General features: G+C 41.1%; 1 protein-coding gene across 2 annotated transcripts in view; it reads left to right on the plus strand.

Annotated features, from left to right (window-relative positions):
- Window positions 1-17,683, plus strand: part of tnk2a (tyrosine kinase, non-receptor, 2a) — a 34,870-nt gene that overhangs the window by 8,780 nt on the left and 8,407 nt on the right. For both annotated transcript variants that reach the window (XM_033639257.2, XM_033639256.2), the window contains 15 exons: window positions 1,784-1,946; window positions 2,059-2,129; window positions 2,533-2,739; window positions 2,910-3,059; window positions 3,183-3,278; window positions 3,722-3,903; window positions 4,029-4,155; window positions 4,327-4,473; window positions 7,761-7,855; window positions 8,296-8,490; window positions 9,022-9,113; window positions 9,747-9,791; window positions 9,895-10,130; window positions 13,974-14,177; window positions 14,278-14,933. In XM_033639257.2, coding sequence (XP_033495148.2) covers window positions 1,784-1,946; window positions 2,059-2,129; window positions 2,533-2,739; window positions 2,910-3,059; window positions 3,183-3,278; window positions 3,722-3,903; window positions 4,029-4,155; window positions 4,327-4,473; window positions 7,761-7,855; window positions 8,296-8,490; window positions 9,022-9,113; window positions 9,747-9,791; window positions 9,895-10,130; window positions 13,974-14,177; window positions 14,278-14,933 — 2,666 coding nt within the window. The remainder of the gene's footprint in view (window positions 1-1,783; window positions 1,947-2,058; window positions 2,130-2,532; window positions 2,740-2,909; window positions 3,060-3,182; window positions 3,279-3,721; window positions 3,904-4,028; window positions 4,156-4,326; window positions 4,474-7,760; window positions 7,856-8,295; window positions 8,491-9,021; window positions 9,114-9,746; window positions 9,792-9,894; window positions 10,131-13,973; window positions 14,178-14,277; window positions 14,934-17,683) is intronic.

Here is a 17,683-nt window from a genome sequence, read left to right on the forward strand (position 1 = left end):
GTGATACTAACACCATTGAGTAGCTAATTTGACACTTCTTTTTCTACTTCATTCGATACCCATCATGAAAATTGAAGCGTTCAGTTAACTTTAGTTATTTTATTTATATACAAATATACCACAGACTGAATGGGCTCTAGCTGCTGTGGCAGTAGGCCAATCACAACGTCACTTAAATTAAAGAACGCTTGCAGCTATTGGGTGCATGCAAAACCATACAAATAGCCTTTTTCTACATCTGGGTACAACAACAACAATAATAATAACAATAATGATGCATTTTATTTATAGGCACCTTTCAAAGCACTCAAGGACACCTTACAAGAAACAGTTAAAAAACAAGCAGCAATGTATCCATAGATCATAAAACCAAATGATGCCATTATATACAATAAAAGTTAACAAAATGACAAATGACAAAAATCGTACATATAAATATTAGGTATAGCGGACAGCTGAATGCTCTAGAACCCATGGTGGTCAAGTGGGCAGATGGTGATGTGAGTTGGAGTGCAGAACAGGATCTAAGAGTATGGGAGAGTGTGTGTGATTATGAAGGAGTTCAGACTAGAAGGTAGGGGCTTAATTATGAAGGGCCTTGAAGGTGAGAAGCAGAATCTTGAAACTGACAGGAAGCCGGTCAAGTTGCTGGAGAACAGGAGTGATATGGTCTATGGAGGGATTGCAGTAAACAGTACGAGATGTAACAAAAGAGTGAACGAGGATAGCAGCACTCTGAAGTGTGAGTCATGCCCGAAGCCGATTAATATTTTGTAGATGAGTGTGCAGACAGAGTAACATTGCTGATGTGGGCCTCAAAGGACAGTGTACTGTCTAGGATGACACCCAGACTCTTAACCTGAGGGGATGGACAAACTTTGGAATTGTCAATGGTTAGAGAGAAACAAAAGAATCAAACGTGGGTAACGTTTGACTGTAGAAGTTTCAATTCTATTTGGTACTGGGTTATTTCTGTCAATACTTTAAAGGAACTGAGTACTGATACCCAGCCCTGTTAATGTTATGTGGTCATGTAAAAAAAGACTTCAACTGTTTAATGTTTACAGCAGTATTTGTCTAAAATAATGTCTTTGCAGAGACAGAAGGACAAGCAAAATCCTCAAAAGTGAGAATACTCCCGCCAATAAATAACATTTATAGCTTTAAATAATGTGAATTTCTTTGCTTTTTTTGTTGTTTCCTGGTAGATTCTTCTTATTCCAACTCAAAACTGGCTTAAAATACATGATGTGACATCATGTAGAGATTCAGTCGGGTGGAAAAGTTAAGAAGAATCCAACTTAAAGGAGTAGTTTGACATTATAGAAAAATGCTAATTTGCTTTTTTTTTTTGCAGTTGGTTAGCGTAGCTTAGCATAAAGACTGTAAACAGGGGGAAACAGCTAGCCTAGCTCTGTCCAAATGTAAAATATCTGCCTATCAGCACCTCTAAAGCTCACTTATTAACATGTTATATCTGTCTTTATGTGGGTTGTAGAGAGTAAAAATGATTTTTTTAAATATTGATTTTGTAGTTGAGAGTAGCTCTTCCATTTCCACTGCACATTACAGTGTGTCCATTAAGAGCCCATTAACATCACACTCAATAATTGAACACAGTTCTTAAAGCCTGCTTGTTTTCATAATTCCTCCAGCACTAACATACCACACACTTAACACCCAGTTAGAGGTAGATTCTAACATGCACCTTCGTCAGTGATTTTTGTCGTGTCAATGTGTGTGTCTTCACATGTATAGTAAAAGGAGGTAACTGTGTGTGCAGATGCAGTGTGAGGAGGGGACAGAGTGGCTGCTGGAGCTGCTGACAGATGTGCAGCTGCAGCAGTACTTCCTGCGGATCCGTGATGATCTCAACGTCACGCGGCTCTCCCACTTCGACTACGTCAAGAATGAAGACCTGGAGAAGATCGGCATGGGACGCCCAGGTACGTCCTGTTACTACCTCTGTTCCCATTTACAAATAATACACTCAAGTTTATTTGTGCTTTGGTGTGAAAAAAGTTTACATATAAAGTGTTTGTGATTGTGTTGGCTCAGGTCAGAGGAGGCTTTGGGAGGCCGTCAAGAGGAGGAGAGCCCTTTATAAACGCAAGTCCTGGATGAGCAAGGTGGAGTAACACTGTCCTGCACACACACACACACACACACACACAGATATTTTGCTCTATGTTGCAAAGACGGTTTTCCACATATTTCCTCAACGTGATCAGTAAAGAATGTGGGAGTTTCATATTTTAATGAAACAATAACCTGGCTGCTCTCCCAGGCACGGTCTCAAACAATAAACTAGTCTTCCCCTGTGAGAGGTTGTTACTGAAATCTACACACCATTTTGGACTGGTGTAGATCCCCAAAAAATCAAATCAAAAATCCTGCAGCTTAGAATAGAAGATTTAAAAATACCTAATTGTCTAGTTTTTGCTTGCAGCAGGGGGAAATTCATGTGCAGAATCTGCTATTATAAAGGCTGCATGAAAACCTGTCTCTGGTTTCTGCTTCTGTGCCCTGTAGGTGTTTCCAGTGAAACGACCCGATGCTGACTCCCAGCAGCCTCTCCCTCAGGGGGCGTCGTCCAGCTCTGCACCAGCCAACAGCGAGCCGGGAGCCTCGCTCACCTGCCTTATCAGAGAGACGGAGCTGCAGCTGTTTGAGCGTCTGGGAGATGGCACGTTCGGGGTGGTGCGGAGAGGAGAGTGGACCGGACCCAATGGCAGAGTGGTGAGATGCAGAGACACAGTAGGGGGTAGTAGCTAACAAGGAAATGTATAACACGCTGTGGAGTGTGCAAAATGTGCTCAGGTTGGATCTCAGAGGCACCATTTTGAATTACAGCAGTTTATTCTGTCGGTCGTTAAGCTTATATCATCTCTCCCTCTCATTCCTCTTAGTTGTCAGTGGCAGTGAAGTGTCTGAAGGCTGCCGTGTTGGAATCAGACGGTCTGGATGATTTCATCAGAGAGGTGAACGCCATGCACTCACTGAGCCACCAGAACCTCATCCGGCTGTACGGCGTCGTCCTCACACAGCCCATGAAGATGGTAAACACACTCAGCCATTCTCAAACATGTTAAAGCAAAAGTACACACCCAAGTCACATGTTAGATATGTAAATAATAATGAGTGGAGTGTTTTATTTCCATATTGTGTGTGCTTGTGTGTAGGTGACTGAGTTGGCACCTCTGGGCTCCCTGTTGGATCGTCTGAGAAAGCGTCAAGGTCACATCCTCATCTCCTTTTTGTGTAACTACGCTGTGCAGGTCAGTGCAACACCAATAAGTGCCTACAGATGCATGGCTGGTTCAGTCCCAACAATCAGAGGAGTTTTTCACACTGTGGATCTCTATCATTTCTGTAAACTAATAATAATAATGATGATGATAATAATAATGATAAGAAGAATTATCATGCAGCAAATGGCAAAAGTACGACAGTGTAGTATAGCTGTTGTGTGCAGAAGAAAAAAACATGGAGCAGGTTTTCACTGGACAGGAAGGGGGTAAAAAAAAAAATTAAAAAAGTAACTAAAGCTGTCAGACAAATGTAGTGGAATAAAAACTACAATATGTGCCTCTGAGATGTCGAAGTATAAAGTTACATAAAAAGCAAATACTCAAGTACAAGTACCTTAAAGTTATACTAAAGTAGATTTGTTAATCAAATGTAATTGGTTCTGTCTCTGTGTGACTCTGTGGGTGTGTAGGTGGCATGTGGCATGGCCTACCTGGAGCAGAGACGTTTCCTCCACAGGGACCTGGCTGCCCGCAACGTTCTGCTGTCCACCAATGACACGGTGAAGATTGGAGACTTTGGCCTAATGAGGGCGCTGCCAACGCACACTGACCAATACATCATGGAGGAGGGACATAAAATCCCTTTCCCATGGTGAGAAGAACGTCCTGGTCGCACTAAATCATGTGTCATTTTGTTGTTTTGTTGCCAGGGTCCAGTGATTCAAAAGTTCGAGTGTTGCTCTGCGAAGTTTTTCTTTCCATCTTGTCTCTCTCCAGGTGTGCTCCGGAGTCTCTGAAGTCTCGTACTTTCTCACATGCATCCGATACCTGGATGTTTGGGGTCACTCTGTGGGAGATGTTCACCCACGGACAGGAGCCGTGGCTGGGCCTTAATGGGAGCCAGGTGCATGCATATGCACACTCACATCTTTTTTGGATAAAAATCTATTATTGCATATAATGTTTTCTGAAAAAGCTCAACCCACAAAATGATTGCAGCTTTGTGCAATTTTAAAAATTCACCAGATAATAATGATTCTTCAACATTCTGTTATATATATGTGCCTCTCTGCAGATCCTGCACAAGGTGGACGTGGAGGCTGAGAGGCTGTGTAAACCAGACGACTGTCCTCAGGATATTTACAACGTCATGCTGCAGTGCTGGAGCCCCAAACCTGAGGATAGACCCACCTTCATCGCCCTTAGAGACTTCCTGCTTGAGGTAGCACTATAGTCAAAATGAGATTCATAAACCTTTTGCAATAATAGATTATATCAGCTACACATGATCAGATTATTATTACTATAACATCACTATTAATGTTATAGTCAGTCAATATGGAGTTAATATTAATCAACCTACTTTATACATGCTATTGCCTGGCAAATTGTTGCTTAATGATATATAATTTTAGAAATGTGTAAGTTCTCTTGGAAAAGTTTTAAAGGAATACTTCACCCACAAAATTACCATTTGTATAATAATGTCTCATCCAGTGTTATGTTAAATTCATGAAGAATTGTTTTGCTTGCATCCCTCTGCAGTGAACGAAGAATCCAAAAACGGAGAAAATCCTTGATGAATTGAAGTCATTGGGGTCTGCGTTTAACAACAACACTATAACAAAACATCTGTTCACAAACTCTCACACAGCTTGTGCAGTATAATCCAAGTGTCATGTGTCCAGTCATAGTCGGGGAGTTAAACTAAAAGTGAAATTTATCTATGCTCTCTTCAAAGCCAAACTCCATTAATGGAAACAGTAATTTTACCTCTCTGAACACTGGAGCTGCTGGTCTAAGACTGCCACAATCAGTTAGTTAGTCTGTGTAATAGTATGACTTTGGTGTTTTTAAAGGGTTAGTTTGAGTTAAGCAAAGTCGCACAATAACACAGACAAACTACAGATAGAGGCAGCTATAGACCAGCAGCTCCTGTGTTCAGCGAGTTAAAATTGCTGTTTTGTTAATGGAGTCTGGCTTTGAAGAGAGCATAGATTAGTTTCACTTTCAGTTCATTTTGAAATGGTAAGCTTTTGGCAAAAATGCATGTGTTTACTAAGTACTGAGTTTGCTGTTGTTAAAGCTGGACCCCTATGACGTAAATTCATCAAGAAATTTTTTGTTTTTGGAGTCTTCGTGTTTTCTTCTTCACGAATTCAATGTAACACAGGGTGAGTAACTGATATTTATACTTTATCCCCCAAACTGTCATTTGGGGGATAAAGTATTCCTTTAATGGGGTCATACTGACTTTGCACTTGCAACTCTATTGTAGGGATTTAAAAAACCTGACATCCTGCAGAACAACTTATAAAGGGGCAAGCAGCATGGGCCTCCAAATAAACTTACATTTTTAAATAAAGAGGCAAGAACTTGTCTCTTTAAGGGTAAATGAAAGCAAATTTAGAAAGTAGCCCCCTGGATTAGCGATTGTATCTAATAGGGAGCTAGCTCCAGGACAACGTGCTGGTTATCTTAAAAAATTAAGGGTGAGAAATTAATATAGAAATGGTCATTTGGGGGGTGAAGTGTTCCTACTAAAGTACATCAAAAATGCACTTAAGTATAATGCTTTTAAACTCAATTTTATGTAAATCATTTCAAATATCTGGGTAGCCAGAAGTTTGCCCTGGAAGTAGTTAGCTAGCTATAATGGCTAATATCAGGAGCTAATTTCTGTGTTTACTTTTAGTTGGACTCAGAGATTTGTATGAAATTATGAATGTAGATAAATAACATGAATAATTTCCAGTGTTGGGCAAGCTACTCTCAAAATGTTAAGTATTACATATTACTAGTTACCTGCATTTAAAAGTAATAAGTTACTTTTGTAGAGGCAAAAATCGGTGCCTGGAAGTGGGCCTGTAGGCTCCCGACCTTGTCCTCCACTTGACTTCTCTGTTTCCCTTTTGATGTCAATCTGGTACCTTGGATTCAGCTAAGTAATACTCAAAGAAACACTGGAGACAGGCAGAGTCCGATGCAATCGAGTTTAATGTGTTCACAAGCTTCAACACATACAACTCATCGAGTCATGCTCCGGAGCAGGACTGAAGTTTCACTTTCTGAGCTGTCCCTTTTATGCTGGTGAAGATTCAAGAGAATCTCCACCTTCTTTCTTTAGCCCTTCCTACCCAAGCCCAAACCTATTGGTGGCCGGCCTTTTTGCCTTTGTCCAGACATGCCCGAACATGCCCAGGCATGTTTTAATGGTGTATCCCCCCCCCGGCCTGTAAATCCCCAGACTCTCCCACCATTAGGTTGGAACTCAGGTTTGCACTATTTTTTAAAAAACATATGGAACTCAGGGACTATTTCTTTAAGTCCCTTATGCCTTCATGCAATATAATCCTTTAATGTGCATCAGGTAATACAAGCATTTGAGTGTATGTTTTGAGTATATGTTTGTTATCATTATACAGAGCACGATAGGTTATCTTTGAGTGTGTGTTCTATAGCGTATGGATACAATGTGAACTCATATTAGGAATACTTTGTTATATATGACAGTGTTTTAACACATACAGATGCATCTCACTCAGTTTTGTATGAAACATGGTTATATGATGGTTATATGGCTTTGTTTCTTGATCAACTTATGCAGTATATCACGTTTACTGGATTAGGGATTAATTTTTACACTACACTTTACAAAATTACTCTCTGTGGTGAGTAATAACTTACTAATTACATTAATTTTGTGTTACTTTCACCAAAATGAGCTCACAAAATGAGCATACAGTGGTTACCTCTTTGTATTAAAATCCCCTGCTTATATTAATGATAGCCTGATGATATAGAACAATCAAATAGCCTAGACCCTTCAAAATAAATGGCCTTGGACACAGGGAGGGTCAGACAGAGGGATAATTATGAGGAATAGATAAATATTTGTGGGCCTATGAGATGAAACACAGTTACAGGTGTGCCTTTCAGCTACAGCAGCACCAGACAGAGAGTTATGCATAAGAACAGGACTGTGTGCCGGCGTTTAAGCTCTGCAGTCGTAGGAAATGTGAATGGAAACACCCAACACACTAACATCATCCTTACATGTTGATCACCGTGACAAGGAAAAAACTCTTATTCCCGCTACTTTTAGGCAGTCTTAGAATGCAGAAGCAGAAAGGGATAGGTTGTAGGTATATGAATGGAAACACACTGGACATTATAACCCACATGACCTTTCTATAAGGTAGCGTATAATCAGTTACATGACAACACACAACAACCTTTAGGGGATGATATTTTTTCTGGTAACGTACTGGTGGAAGCAGAGAGGTGTGTATCATTATTTAAACACAAATGTGTTGTAATAGCTCCAAAAGTAGTCACCAGGGTGATGCAACAGGCAAATAAAGGACAATGAAGAGGAAGCAAATGGAAACAAATACATCACTATTACACAAAATGTCCTGAAGTGTTTGCCTCTATGATCCCACCGATGGCAGTGATAAGTCATTGTGGCTTTTTGCTCCAACTCTTAAGTGTGTATGTGTTCTGCAGACCATGCCGACAGACATGAGAGCGCTGCAGGACTTTGAGGAGGAAGACAAGCTGCAGATTAAAATGAATGATGTCATCACCATCATAGAAGGAAGGTCAGTTTGTCACATGCAGGTTCCCTCGAAAAATGGTGTTTAATCACAAAGCAGTATCTTAACAGGATTACTAGCATGACAGTCATGCCTGTGTGTGTCAGGGCAAAATGATGGTCGCTCCTACGAGACAACAAATGAATCTTTTGTTGACGCTGGATTCCTTGCATTGGGGGAAATTACTGCAATTACTGTCCTGTTACCGGCTCATTACATAAATACTGTGGCATCTGGTGATGTTAACAAGTTAACGCAATATTATTTGATTTATATAAGTATATTAATGTGACAGAAACAGTTTCTTGCACTCAGGAAAGTCCCATTATTGTTTAGTTATGCTGAATATCAGGACACAGATAATTCAAATCAGAAGAGCATGTCACATGATAAACAGAGTAGAGGGTAGGTCCTTTGTGTTTGTAAATCTCTGTATGTGTTTTCAGGGCAGAGCACTACTGGTGGCGAGGTCAGAACAGGGGGACGCTGCGTGTCGGTCAGTTTCCTCGACACGTGGTGACGTCTGTCGCCGGTCTATCTGCCCAGGACATCAGCCGGCCCCTCAAACACTCTTTCATCCACACTGGACACGGAGACACAGACCCTCACAGGAGCTGGGGACACGCAGACCGCATAGACAGGTCAATAATTCTCACCAATTCAGTTTAGCTTTATTTATACAATGTGAAATGAGTTTCAGGTGTTGTGTCAGCATAAGGACAGAAATAAGTACATAAATAAGTATATAAAGTATATAAAATAGAAATAAAAACTATACAAGAGAAATTAAACGTAAAATTAGAATTACCAAAACCAACATTAAGTGATGCTTATACATATTTATATTCCATTGATTCTGCATAATGAGGTCTTTACTGTATATTTTGGAGCCAGTACTTTTGTATTTTATACTCAAGAGCTTGAAAACTTGTCATCAAGTATTTTACAGTGGTATGGCTACCTGTACTTCCATCCCTGTCCACTAGAGTGCAGCAGTGCATCAGTTCACAGATGTACTTGTTGAGCTGGTAAAGAAATGATACATTCAGCTGTTACCTGGCCCATTTTGTAGACTTTATCTAAACATATTCTTCATACAAACTAATGCTAAATGACTTAATAGCTACAACTTACTGTCACTAAATCTGACTGACTTGTCTGCGTTCTTTCAGTCTGTATTTGGGGAACCCCATGGACCCTCCTGATGTGCTAGGGATGGACTCGGGCACTGCAAGACCGACCAAACTCCCCAACCGTTCCAAGAGTAAGTTTGTCCGAACATTTAAATACATACACTCAGTGGTGGAAGTACACTTACTCGGGTATTCTAGTTAAAGGTGCAGTTCGGATTTTTTGAAGTGAGGTTGTATGAGGTAGTTATTCATAATCAGTATATTGTATACTGTTGATGATAAGTGGCATGCCCCCATACAGGAGTACTGCTGTGGAAGCTAAGCAATGTACTGTTTTGGACGGGGGCAGCAGCAAAACATATTTTAGATGGGACCTTAAGTACCTCATACAACCCCACATTAAATGGTACGAACTATCCCTTCAAAATGTACTTTTTATTCCTCTACCTGTCCAGTGAAAACTGTGTATCTTTGAATTTGGTGATTATGATTATGAGTATTTGTGATAAACTGAAGGATGTGAGGTGTTCCTGGAAGTTTCCCTTTATATGTTGAGAAAATTCTCCTACTTCTTAAGATTAATTTAAAAACCTTCTTGGATTGCAGGATTTTTACATAACTTTTAGTGGAGTAGTTTCACTGTCTGGTATTTGTACCTTTACTTAATTAAAGGATTTGAAAACTTCTTCCACCACTGCATATACTCCACATGTCTTTTTGCACATGTGTTCACTTTGATTAATGTCTAAAACTTTCTTCATCAGAGCAACCACCGCCTCGTCCACCCCAACCTGCCATTCTGCTGAAGAGTAAGTGCTTCTTCTTCCCCTGTTCTGTCTATACGCCATCTGTCCTTAGAATATACACCTCTGTTGCTTTCTCACTCTGGTGTTTGCCTGTGTGTGTGTCCAGAGCCGTTCTACGACTCTGTGATGGACGATTACGACGACGATGACGACACCAGCGCCTCGTCAGGGCTGAAGAGGCTGGGAGTGTCGCTGGGGCTGAAGCTGCGACCGTGGGAGGGGTCCGGTGTGCGCTCGGCCAAAAGCGAGGTGTCACTCATTGACTTCACTGACGACAGCTTCAGCTCGACCACGCCCTCACCGCTCACTGAGACACGGCAGCCGGATGAGGACACACTGAAGGTAGAGTTAGAGAGTGAGAGTGGCTATACCATTTAAAACTAAAGAAGAGTAAAGGCTACTTATGTGATAATGATGATAGATGGGCATATGTAAGCAGTTAAAACAACTTCCTCACGTGCGCCTGCGCAAGTGCCGGACACACACACACACACATTCTCACTGACTAACTAATTAGCGCTGCTAACTTATATTATGGTGGTGTATTTATTATGAACACAGTCCATCTGATGCTCGTTTAGCTTATGTTTTCCGCTGTTTCATCCCTACTACAAATGCACTTGTAGCCAGCATCTCACTATCACTATCCTCATTATATGTATAGATGTCACTAATTATATTCAGCCACAAAATAAACCTGAAAAGCTGCAAACAGAGCGGAGGTACAGAGAGTTGTTGCATAGAGATGATATACCATCTCATCTAGTTGCATTGGTGTGAACCGTCAGGTTTTAAGAACATTGCAGAACTGCGCATTGCAAGTAGTTGCACGTTTCAACTCGTCTCGTCGTGAATCTTTGGTCTGAACTGGGCTTAAGTGACTAACGGACGGCTACTTAACAGAGGCAGCAAACTAGGACATGGCCAAACACAAGTATGACGCTGAGTGTATTAAACTGTGTAGACCTTGAACTAATGACTAAAGAGACATCTGGACCCTGTGGCTGGACCAGTTGGGAACTTCTGAGGTGGAATATGCTATGATGTATAGAGTACCAACAGCATTAACATGTGCAGTGGGCACAATATGCTGTATAGTGCAGGTATAAGAACAGTAATAGCAAAAATTAGATTATAAATACAGAATAAGCAGCTGGATGTATCAAAATAACTTCATACATCCATGTCATTTGTGTAAAAACATGAGTGCATACACAAAACAAGAGTAGACAGCATACAAGTGCAATTTAAGATGTATCCACTAGTGGGGTTCAGTGTCCTTAAAAATGTCCAGAAATAGACAATAAATAGGGTTAAAGGGATAGTGCACCCAAAAATGAAAATTCAGCCATTATCTACTCACCCATATGCCAATGGAGGCCCTGGTGAAGTTTTAGAGTGCTCACATCCCGTGCGGAGATCGGCGGGGAGAGCGGCTAGCACACCTAATGGCATACAGCGCCCCAGACTAACGTCCAAAAACACAAAATTGAATCCACAAAGTATCTCCATACTGCTCATCCGTAGTGATCCAAGTGTGCTGCAGCCCCGACATAAAAAGTTGTTTGGAAAAACGTCATATGAACTCTGTTTTTAGCCTCACTGTAGCTCACTGTAGCTCTGCATTGCAGAGCTATTAAATTGTCAAGCAAAGGCTATACATCGGATTGATTTTAGCCATTTAAAAGCACTTAAAGTGTGCACTGTGCAGCTGTGTTACGTAGGAAAATTGGCATCTGGCTCGGTATCGGCAGATATTCAATAGTAAATGACTCGGATCGGGATCTGAGGCGAAAAATTTGATTCAAAAATCCCTACTTATTGTTTTCTGTATGCACAGACCTCTTTCCTAGATTATTAAATTTGATAATGCCAAAGTATTAGCTTGATGCTAATGTGCGTAAAAGACAGACAGAAAACGTCTTTTCTTTTTCTAGTACATATTCCTGCTGAAATACTTCCACATAATACAACATTGTGTGCACTATATAAAATAGCATTGTGACAGTAGCTGGTAGCAGACATGCTAGCAGATTGGTATGCTAGCTGTAGTGTTAGCTTGGTCATCCCTGTTGGTCACTTGATTCCTTTTTTTCACAGCTGTTCTCAGTTTTGAATCATTTATCCAGCTGAGGTTGATAGGAAGGATGACGTGTATGTTCTGCAGCAGGACACGCTTTCGCAAAAGTATTTATTTTTACAAATTTCTTCAAATGATCCGCAGTCATAGGACAGCGGGTGGTTTTAAATTTTCACACATGATTTTCTATTGCATCTAGTGCATTTAGCTATCTTTCTCCTGTCCCACGCCAGCACACACAGAAAGCAATTGTGCCCCAGCAATCCACATTATTCAAATCCCGTCAAAGACCAAACACCATCTCAGACTGTCTTATCACACATCCATGTCCTCAGAAGAAGCTGTCTAGCCTTTGGCTACGAAATGGCTTGAATCATCTTTTGTCCCTGGATGAGCCCAAGGCGGGTGCAGTGTGATGGATCTGTGCTCATTGATTGATCATGTGTACATTAATGCTTACGGGTTTACTTTCCACAGTAGTGTCTCCTCTTGTCTTCCTTTTGATCATCTCCACTAAGCTGTAGCTAAATGCTTTGAAGTTTTCAAATGTTGTTTACAATGTTTACAACATAAAAATATGGAGATGCATTCTATATCTTAGTGGCACTGTATTATGATTGTGTGTAATAGTAGAGGACAGATATTTTGGTAGAGCACTTTTGCTGTTATGGGTGGCAAGGTTGGTCCAGCACCTCAGCGCAGACTGATGCGACCTGTGCATTGTAATCTTGTCTATTTTATTTTGCCTCTTCATATAATGTTAGCTGTTACTTTATAATTCTCCATGTTTCCAGATGGTTCTGGTAATTCATGGTTTCTGGTTATAGAATGATTTCACTGTAACAGACTGTGAATTCACTGATGTCACTGGTGATGTTGGCGGTGGTGTCCTGGAATGTACTCAGTTGTCTGAAAACATGAACAGACATGAACTGGACCAACCCGATCACTCAACTCTTATAAAAGTACAAACAATTAGTCATGCCAGATCAATTGGCAAGAAAGAAAAAAAAATAATTGAAAGAATAAAATAAAAACAAGGATCATTTATGTGACCAAACATCTGTGAATAGACTTTAGCTACTGACATGGATCTCGTTCATCCAGTTTGGGTTGAATTAAGAAATTAATCTTTATGAATATGAAATGTTCCTAGCAAGATTTTTTTTTAAAGTTATTAGTGCATAAATTGCCATTATCACATTCAAAATAAGCCTTCAACTCACTCACATATTTTGTTTAGCTGCAAAAGGTCTAGGGCTTATGTTATGTAAGAAAACTGTGTCGTTATTTAAGCATATGAATCAAGTTATTATGATGACAAAGCTGGAGGCATAATGGTTTTGAGTTGTCTTTCTGTTCATTCGTACATACAGTATATATATCTTCAAAATGCCCTGTGGGAATTTCCTCAGTTCTTGCACAACTAACTTTTGTTGGCCAGGAATTCATACACGAATTGTGACAAAATTTCACACAAATGGACAAAGTAATGACAAGCAAGCTCAAGGGTTACCTTCGCTGTGACATCATAATGTTCTGAAAGACAGTTTACTGGCCAACATTCATCCCCATAACCTAGACGCAAAGGGACACATAATGTCAGATAATGAATTAATGGAATTAATCTTGGGTACCCACCTTGAATCTGTGGTTATTTTTGATCTTATGTGCTGCCCGACTGACGATAAGTGTGAAGTATCCATGTTTTAGAATTTGCAGTATCATCCATATGCGTCACAGTGGTACAGTGTTAAGTATTGTCGCCTCACAGCAAGAGGTTTCCAGGTTCAAACCAGGGTGGGGGGTACGAACCCGGGGTGGGGGAACCCCTCTGTGCAGAGCCTGTATGTTCTCCTTGTGTCCGCATGAGTTTTCTCTAGGTACTCTGGCTTCCTCCCACAATCCGAAGACATGCAGGTTAATTGGTGACTCTACATTGCCTTTAAGTGTAAATGTGAGCTGTAGTCTAGGTGTGAATGGTGTGAATGTCCAAGGTGTACCCCACCTCTTGCCCAGTGTCAGTTGGAAAAGGGTCGAGCCCCTCCTCAACCCTCAACAGGGCTTGTAGGGGCTTCTCAAACTTCCATCATTCTCCCCCACAGGACACCCCATCCATCCTGGACTGGCCTCTCCCTCAGCCATCTTACGATGAGGTTGCACCGGAGCTCGAGGACCAATCAGAGGACCTGGAGGTGCGATCTATCAACAAGGGATTCACTGAAGAGGCTGTAACCACGCCCAGCAGCGCTATGGCGGGCAGGAGCGAGTCGCAGTCAGCTGACCTCTTCCAAGAACTACAGAGAGAGGTAAAGAAAGTGATGAACGTGTAGTTTCCGTTTATCAGATTTTTCTTCCTTCTCACAAACAGACACATGTTGATATTTCTGTCTGTCTTTGTGGGTGCAGGTGATGGTGAAGCTGCAGGTTCCCATGGCAACAGGCCGCTCCCTCCCATCCTCCCCGCTCCCTATACCCCTGGCTCCGCTGGGCCCCCACAGACAGATCCTCCTGCCTCCACCCTCCCCCTCCTCCACCTCTACCTCCTCCTTCCCCTGCTGCTTCGAGGACCGGCCGGTGCTGCCTCCTCGCAGCCCCGTCCCCCCACTGCGTCCCTCCAAGCGCAACCTCTCCACCCGCACCACCCACCCACAGGCCCGCTCCAGCTCCATCTCCTTGGGCGATGAGGACGACACACCTCCTCAGATCCCACCCAGAGACCACGCCTTCTCTCAGCCGGGCTCCCGCTCCTCCTCTCCCCTTCCACTGGTGCCGCCGCTATCCTCCTACCCTGTTGTCCTGCCTCCTCCTCCGCTCTCTGTCTCCCCACGCCGAGCGTCTGGACTTCTGGGCCCCCTTCTGTCCTCCAACTCGACATCTTTGTCCTCCCCGGCTCAAGCCACATCACAGTCCTCCCAGCTCTCAGCTCATGGTTCATCCTACGCATCCAGCTCCTTACTGGATCCTCTCGCCTTTCGTGAGGGGCGTACCCTTTCCTCACTGATTGACAGCACCCCAAGCTCCGCTCCCGCACCGCTGCCAGAGCGACCAGCTTTTCTAGAAAGGTGTGTTTCTGATATCAAACACTGTGTTTATTTGGAGACCCATTCTGTTTGACCCTTTACAAGTTGATCTGCAGGATGTCACATTTCCTAAATCCCTACAATGGAGTTGTATGTGCGAAGGTAGCATGACTACTTTAAAGGAATACTTCATCCCCCAGATAACCATTTGTATATCAGTTACTCACCCTGTGTTACGTTGAATTTGTGAAGCATGCCTATGGTGAACAGAGAATCCAAAAATGACAAAAAAAATCGTGATCAGTCATAGGAGTCCATGTTTAACATCAGCAAAACTATATCAAAACATCTGTTTACAAACTCTTACATAATTTGTGCAGTTTAATCCAAGTCTCATTTATCCAGTCGTATGCTCAGTACTTTGTAAACACATGCATTTATGCTAAAACCTACTGTAAAACTTAAATTAAAAGCCCAGGCTATTATTTGCTTAAATCACTAATATCAACGGGCCTATATTTGGGACAGGCCTTTAATTTCTTTCACACAAAATTATCAAATCAAAGTATTTATTTAAACAAGTATAAATATCACTTGTTTAAAAATTTGGCTTCAGATAATTTATGAAAAAAATCAATCATTCATTTGATCTAGCTCCAACAGACAGCACATCACAGAGAGAGGATTAGGGCACTCTTCATATCGACACAACACCACTTTATCCTGTTAAAGCAGTACTCACAACTTAGATTAATTTTAATGAAAAACCCTTTTGATCTTTGAGGACCCTTACAGACTTAAGGAATATGGACAACTTACAGGGTTATCAAGGAAGGGACACATATTTAAGGTAGCCAACATCCCACTTTTATACATCCTAAGAACTTTTATAAAAAATTGAACTGCTTGGCAACCAGACCAGGCGTCTAATTGAGACAGGCCTTTATTTGTCAAAATATGTAGCCACACCAGGCTAGTAAAAGAGACTGGGTGTTTAATATGGACTAGTCTTTTCATTAATGTTTTACAGAAAGTAAAACCTATCTGTGCCTTTTTCAAAGCCAGACTCCATTTAGAAAAAACAGTAATTTTACCTCACTGAACACAGGAGCTGCTGATCTAATGCTGCCTCTATTTGCAGTTTGTTTGTGTTATTGTGCAACTTTGCTTAAGACAAGCTAACGCTTTAAAACACACAATAACACAAACAAACTAACTGATTGAGGCAGTCTTAGACCAGCAGCTCCTGTGTTCAGAGAGGTAAAATTACTGTTTTTGTCAATGTAGTCTGGCTAAGATGAGAGCATGGAGATGTTTCACTTTCCATTCAGTTTCCTGTTGGAAAGGGCTGGCTGTTTGAGAAGTACTGAGCATACAACTGGATAAATGAGACTATATTATACTGCATGAGTTGTGTGAGAGTTTGTAAATGGATATTTTGATATAATTTGTGGATTCTTTTTTCACAGGAGGCCACTAAAACAGAGTTTTTGTCACGATTCAACGTGAAACAGGATGTGTAATTGACATCTTATAGTGACATAATTGGTCATATGGGGGGTGAATTGTCCTTTAATGATATTAAGTCATAATTTGAAAAATCCCTTAAGTTTTCCTTTACTGTCTAACCATAGTTTTCCTTGTTTCTAAGTATAACTTCTGTCTCATAGAGACAGTGATTACAGGCCTTGAAACAAAGACAGCCTTGAAGTACTCGCCACATTAGAATACGTCCACTGGCATCAGTCAGTCTAAGTCAAGATGAAACATTGTTTTGTTAGCAGTTTCTTGCATGTCATACAATAAAACAGCTTTTCCAGCTCACTCTCATTGTTCCTAAAATACTGACAACACCAAACAATGTTGATGTAATACCACAGTTTTGAAATGAAAGCTCATGTAACACCCAGAGAGAGCAGCCGACACTCGATACAGAGTGAGAAAGTGCTGTGTGACTGACAGCCTGACTGAGCTGGGTTTGTCTCCATGTGAAGTGTTGTTCACTCAGGCAACAAAAAGAAGGTTCAATCCAGACCCATTATTTAATTTGTTTTGCAGACAGTGACGTCGCCTCTTTAAGATGTTTTTGGTGCATTAGTTTTCTGTCTTCAGTCTGCAGGGGAGATAGTTATGTGGTTTATTTTGATTCCAACAGGTCCAACTCTCCTTTTGATCCTCACAATGAAATTACACAATTCACAACAGGTTTTTGCACATTAAAGAGAAAAATAGATGAAAAACAAAAATAATAAAACAGAAATGCAACAATGAGGGAAAAACAAACAAATGAATTCATTCATTCATCAAAACCTTTAAGACTCGGGAAATCGAATGAGGGAGACCTTCGTTTTTCAGTGATGCTGAGCATGAACAAAGACATAAAAAACAATCAATAAGCAAACAGAGAACCATCGTGCATATCAATTAAAACAGATATGAAATCATACACAACAACAATAGCAATAAATGATCGCTTCAAGTAGAAATACAGCGTGATAATGTAGATGTAGAGTTAAAAGCATTTACTCTCAATTGAAACAAGATCAGAAACAAGGCATTTTAAGGGTGGCACAGTGTCCAAGTTTAAGGTTTTTTGCAGATTACTCCATGTATAAAGTGCACTGTAAGAGAATGACACCCTTCCTGGTTCAGTTCTGATTAAGGGGATGTGAAGCAACAACCTATTCTGTGAAAGAGCACCAAGAGTATGTGAGGTCAGCATTAAAAGGAATGAAATATAGGCCGGAAGCATCTGCATTAAAGCTTTGTAACTGAACAAATACCAATGCTGT

Source organism: Epinephelus lanceolatus, chromosome 20 (assembly GCF_041903045.1).
Source record: "Epinephelus lanceolatus isolate andai-2023 chromosome 20, ASM4190304v1, whole genome shotgun sequence".
NCBI classification, from domain to species: domain Eukaryota; kingdom Metazoa; phylum Chordata; class Actinopteri; order Perciformes; family Serranidae; genus Epinephelus; species Epinephelus lanceolatus.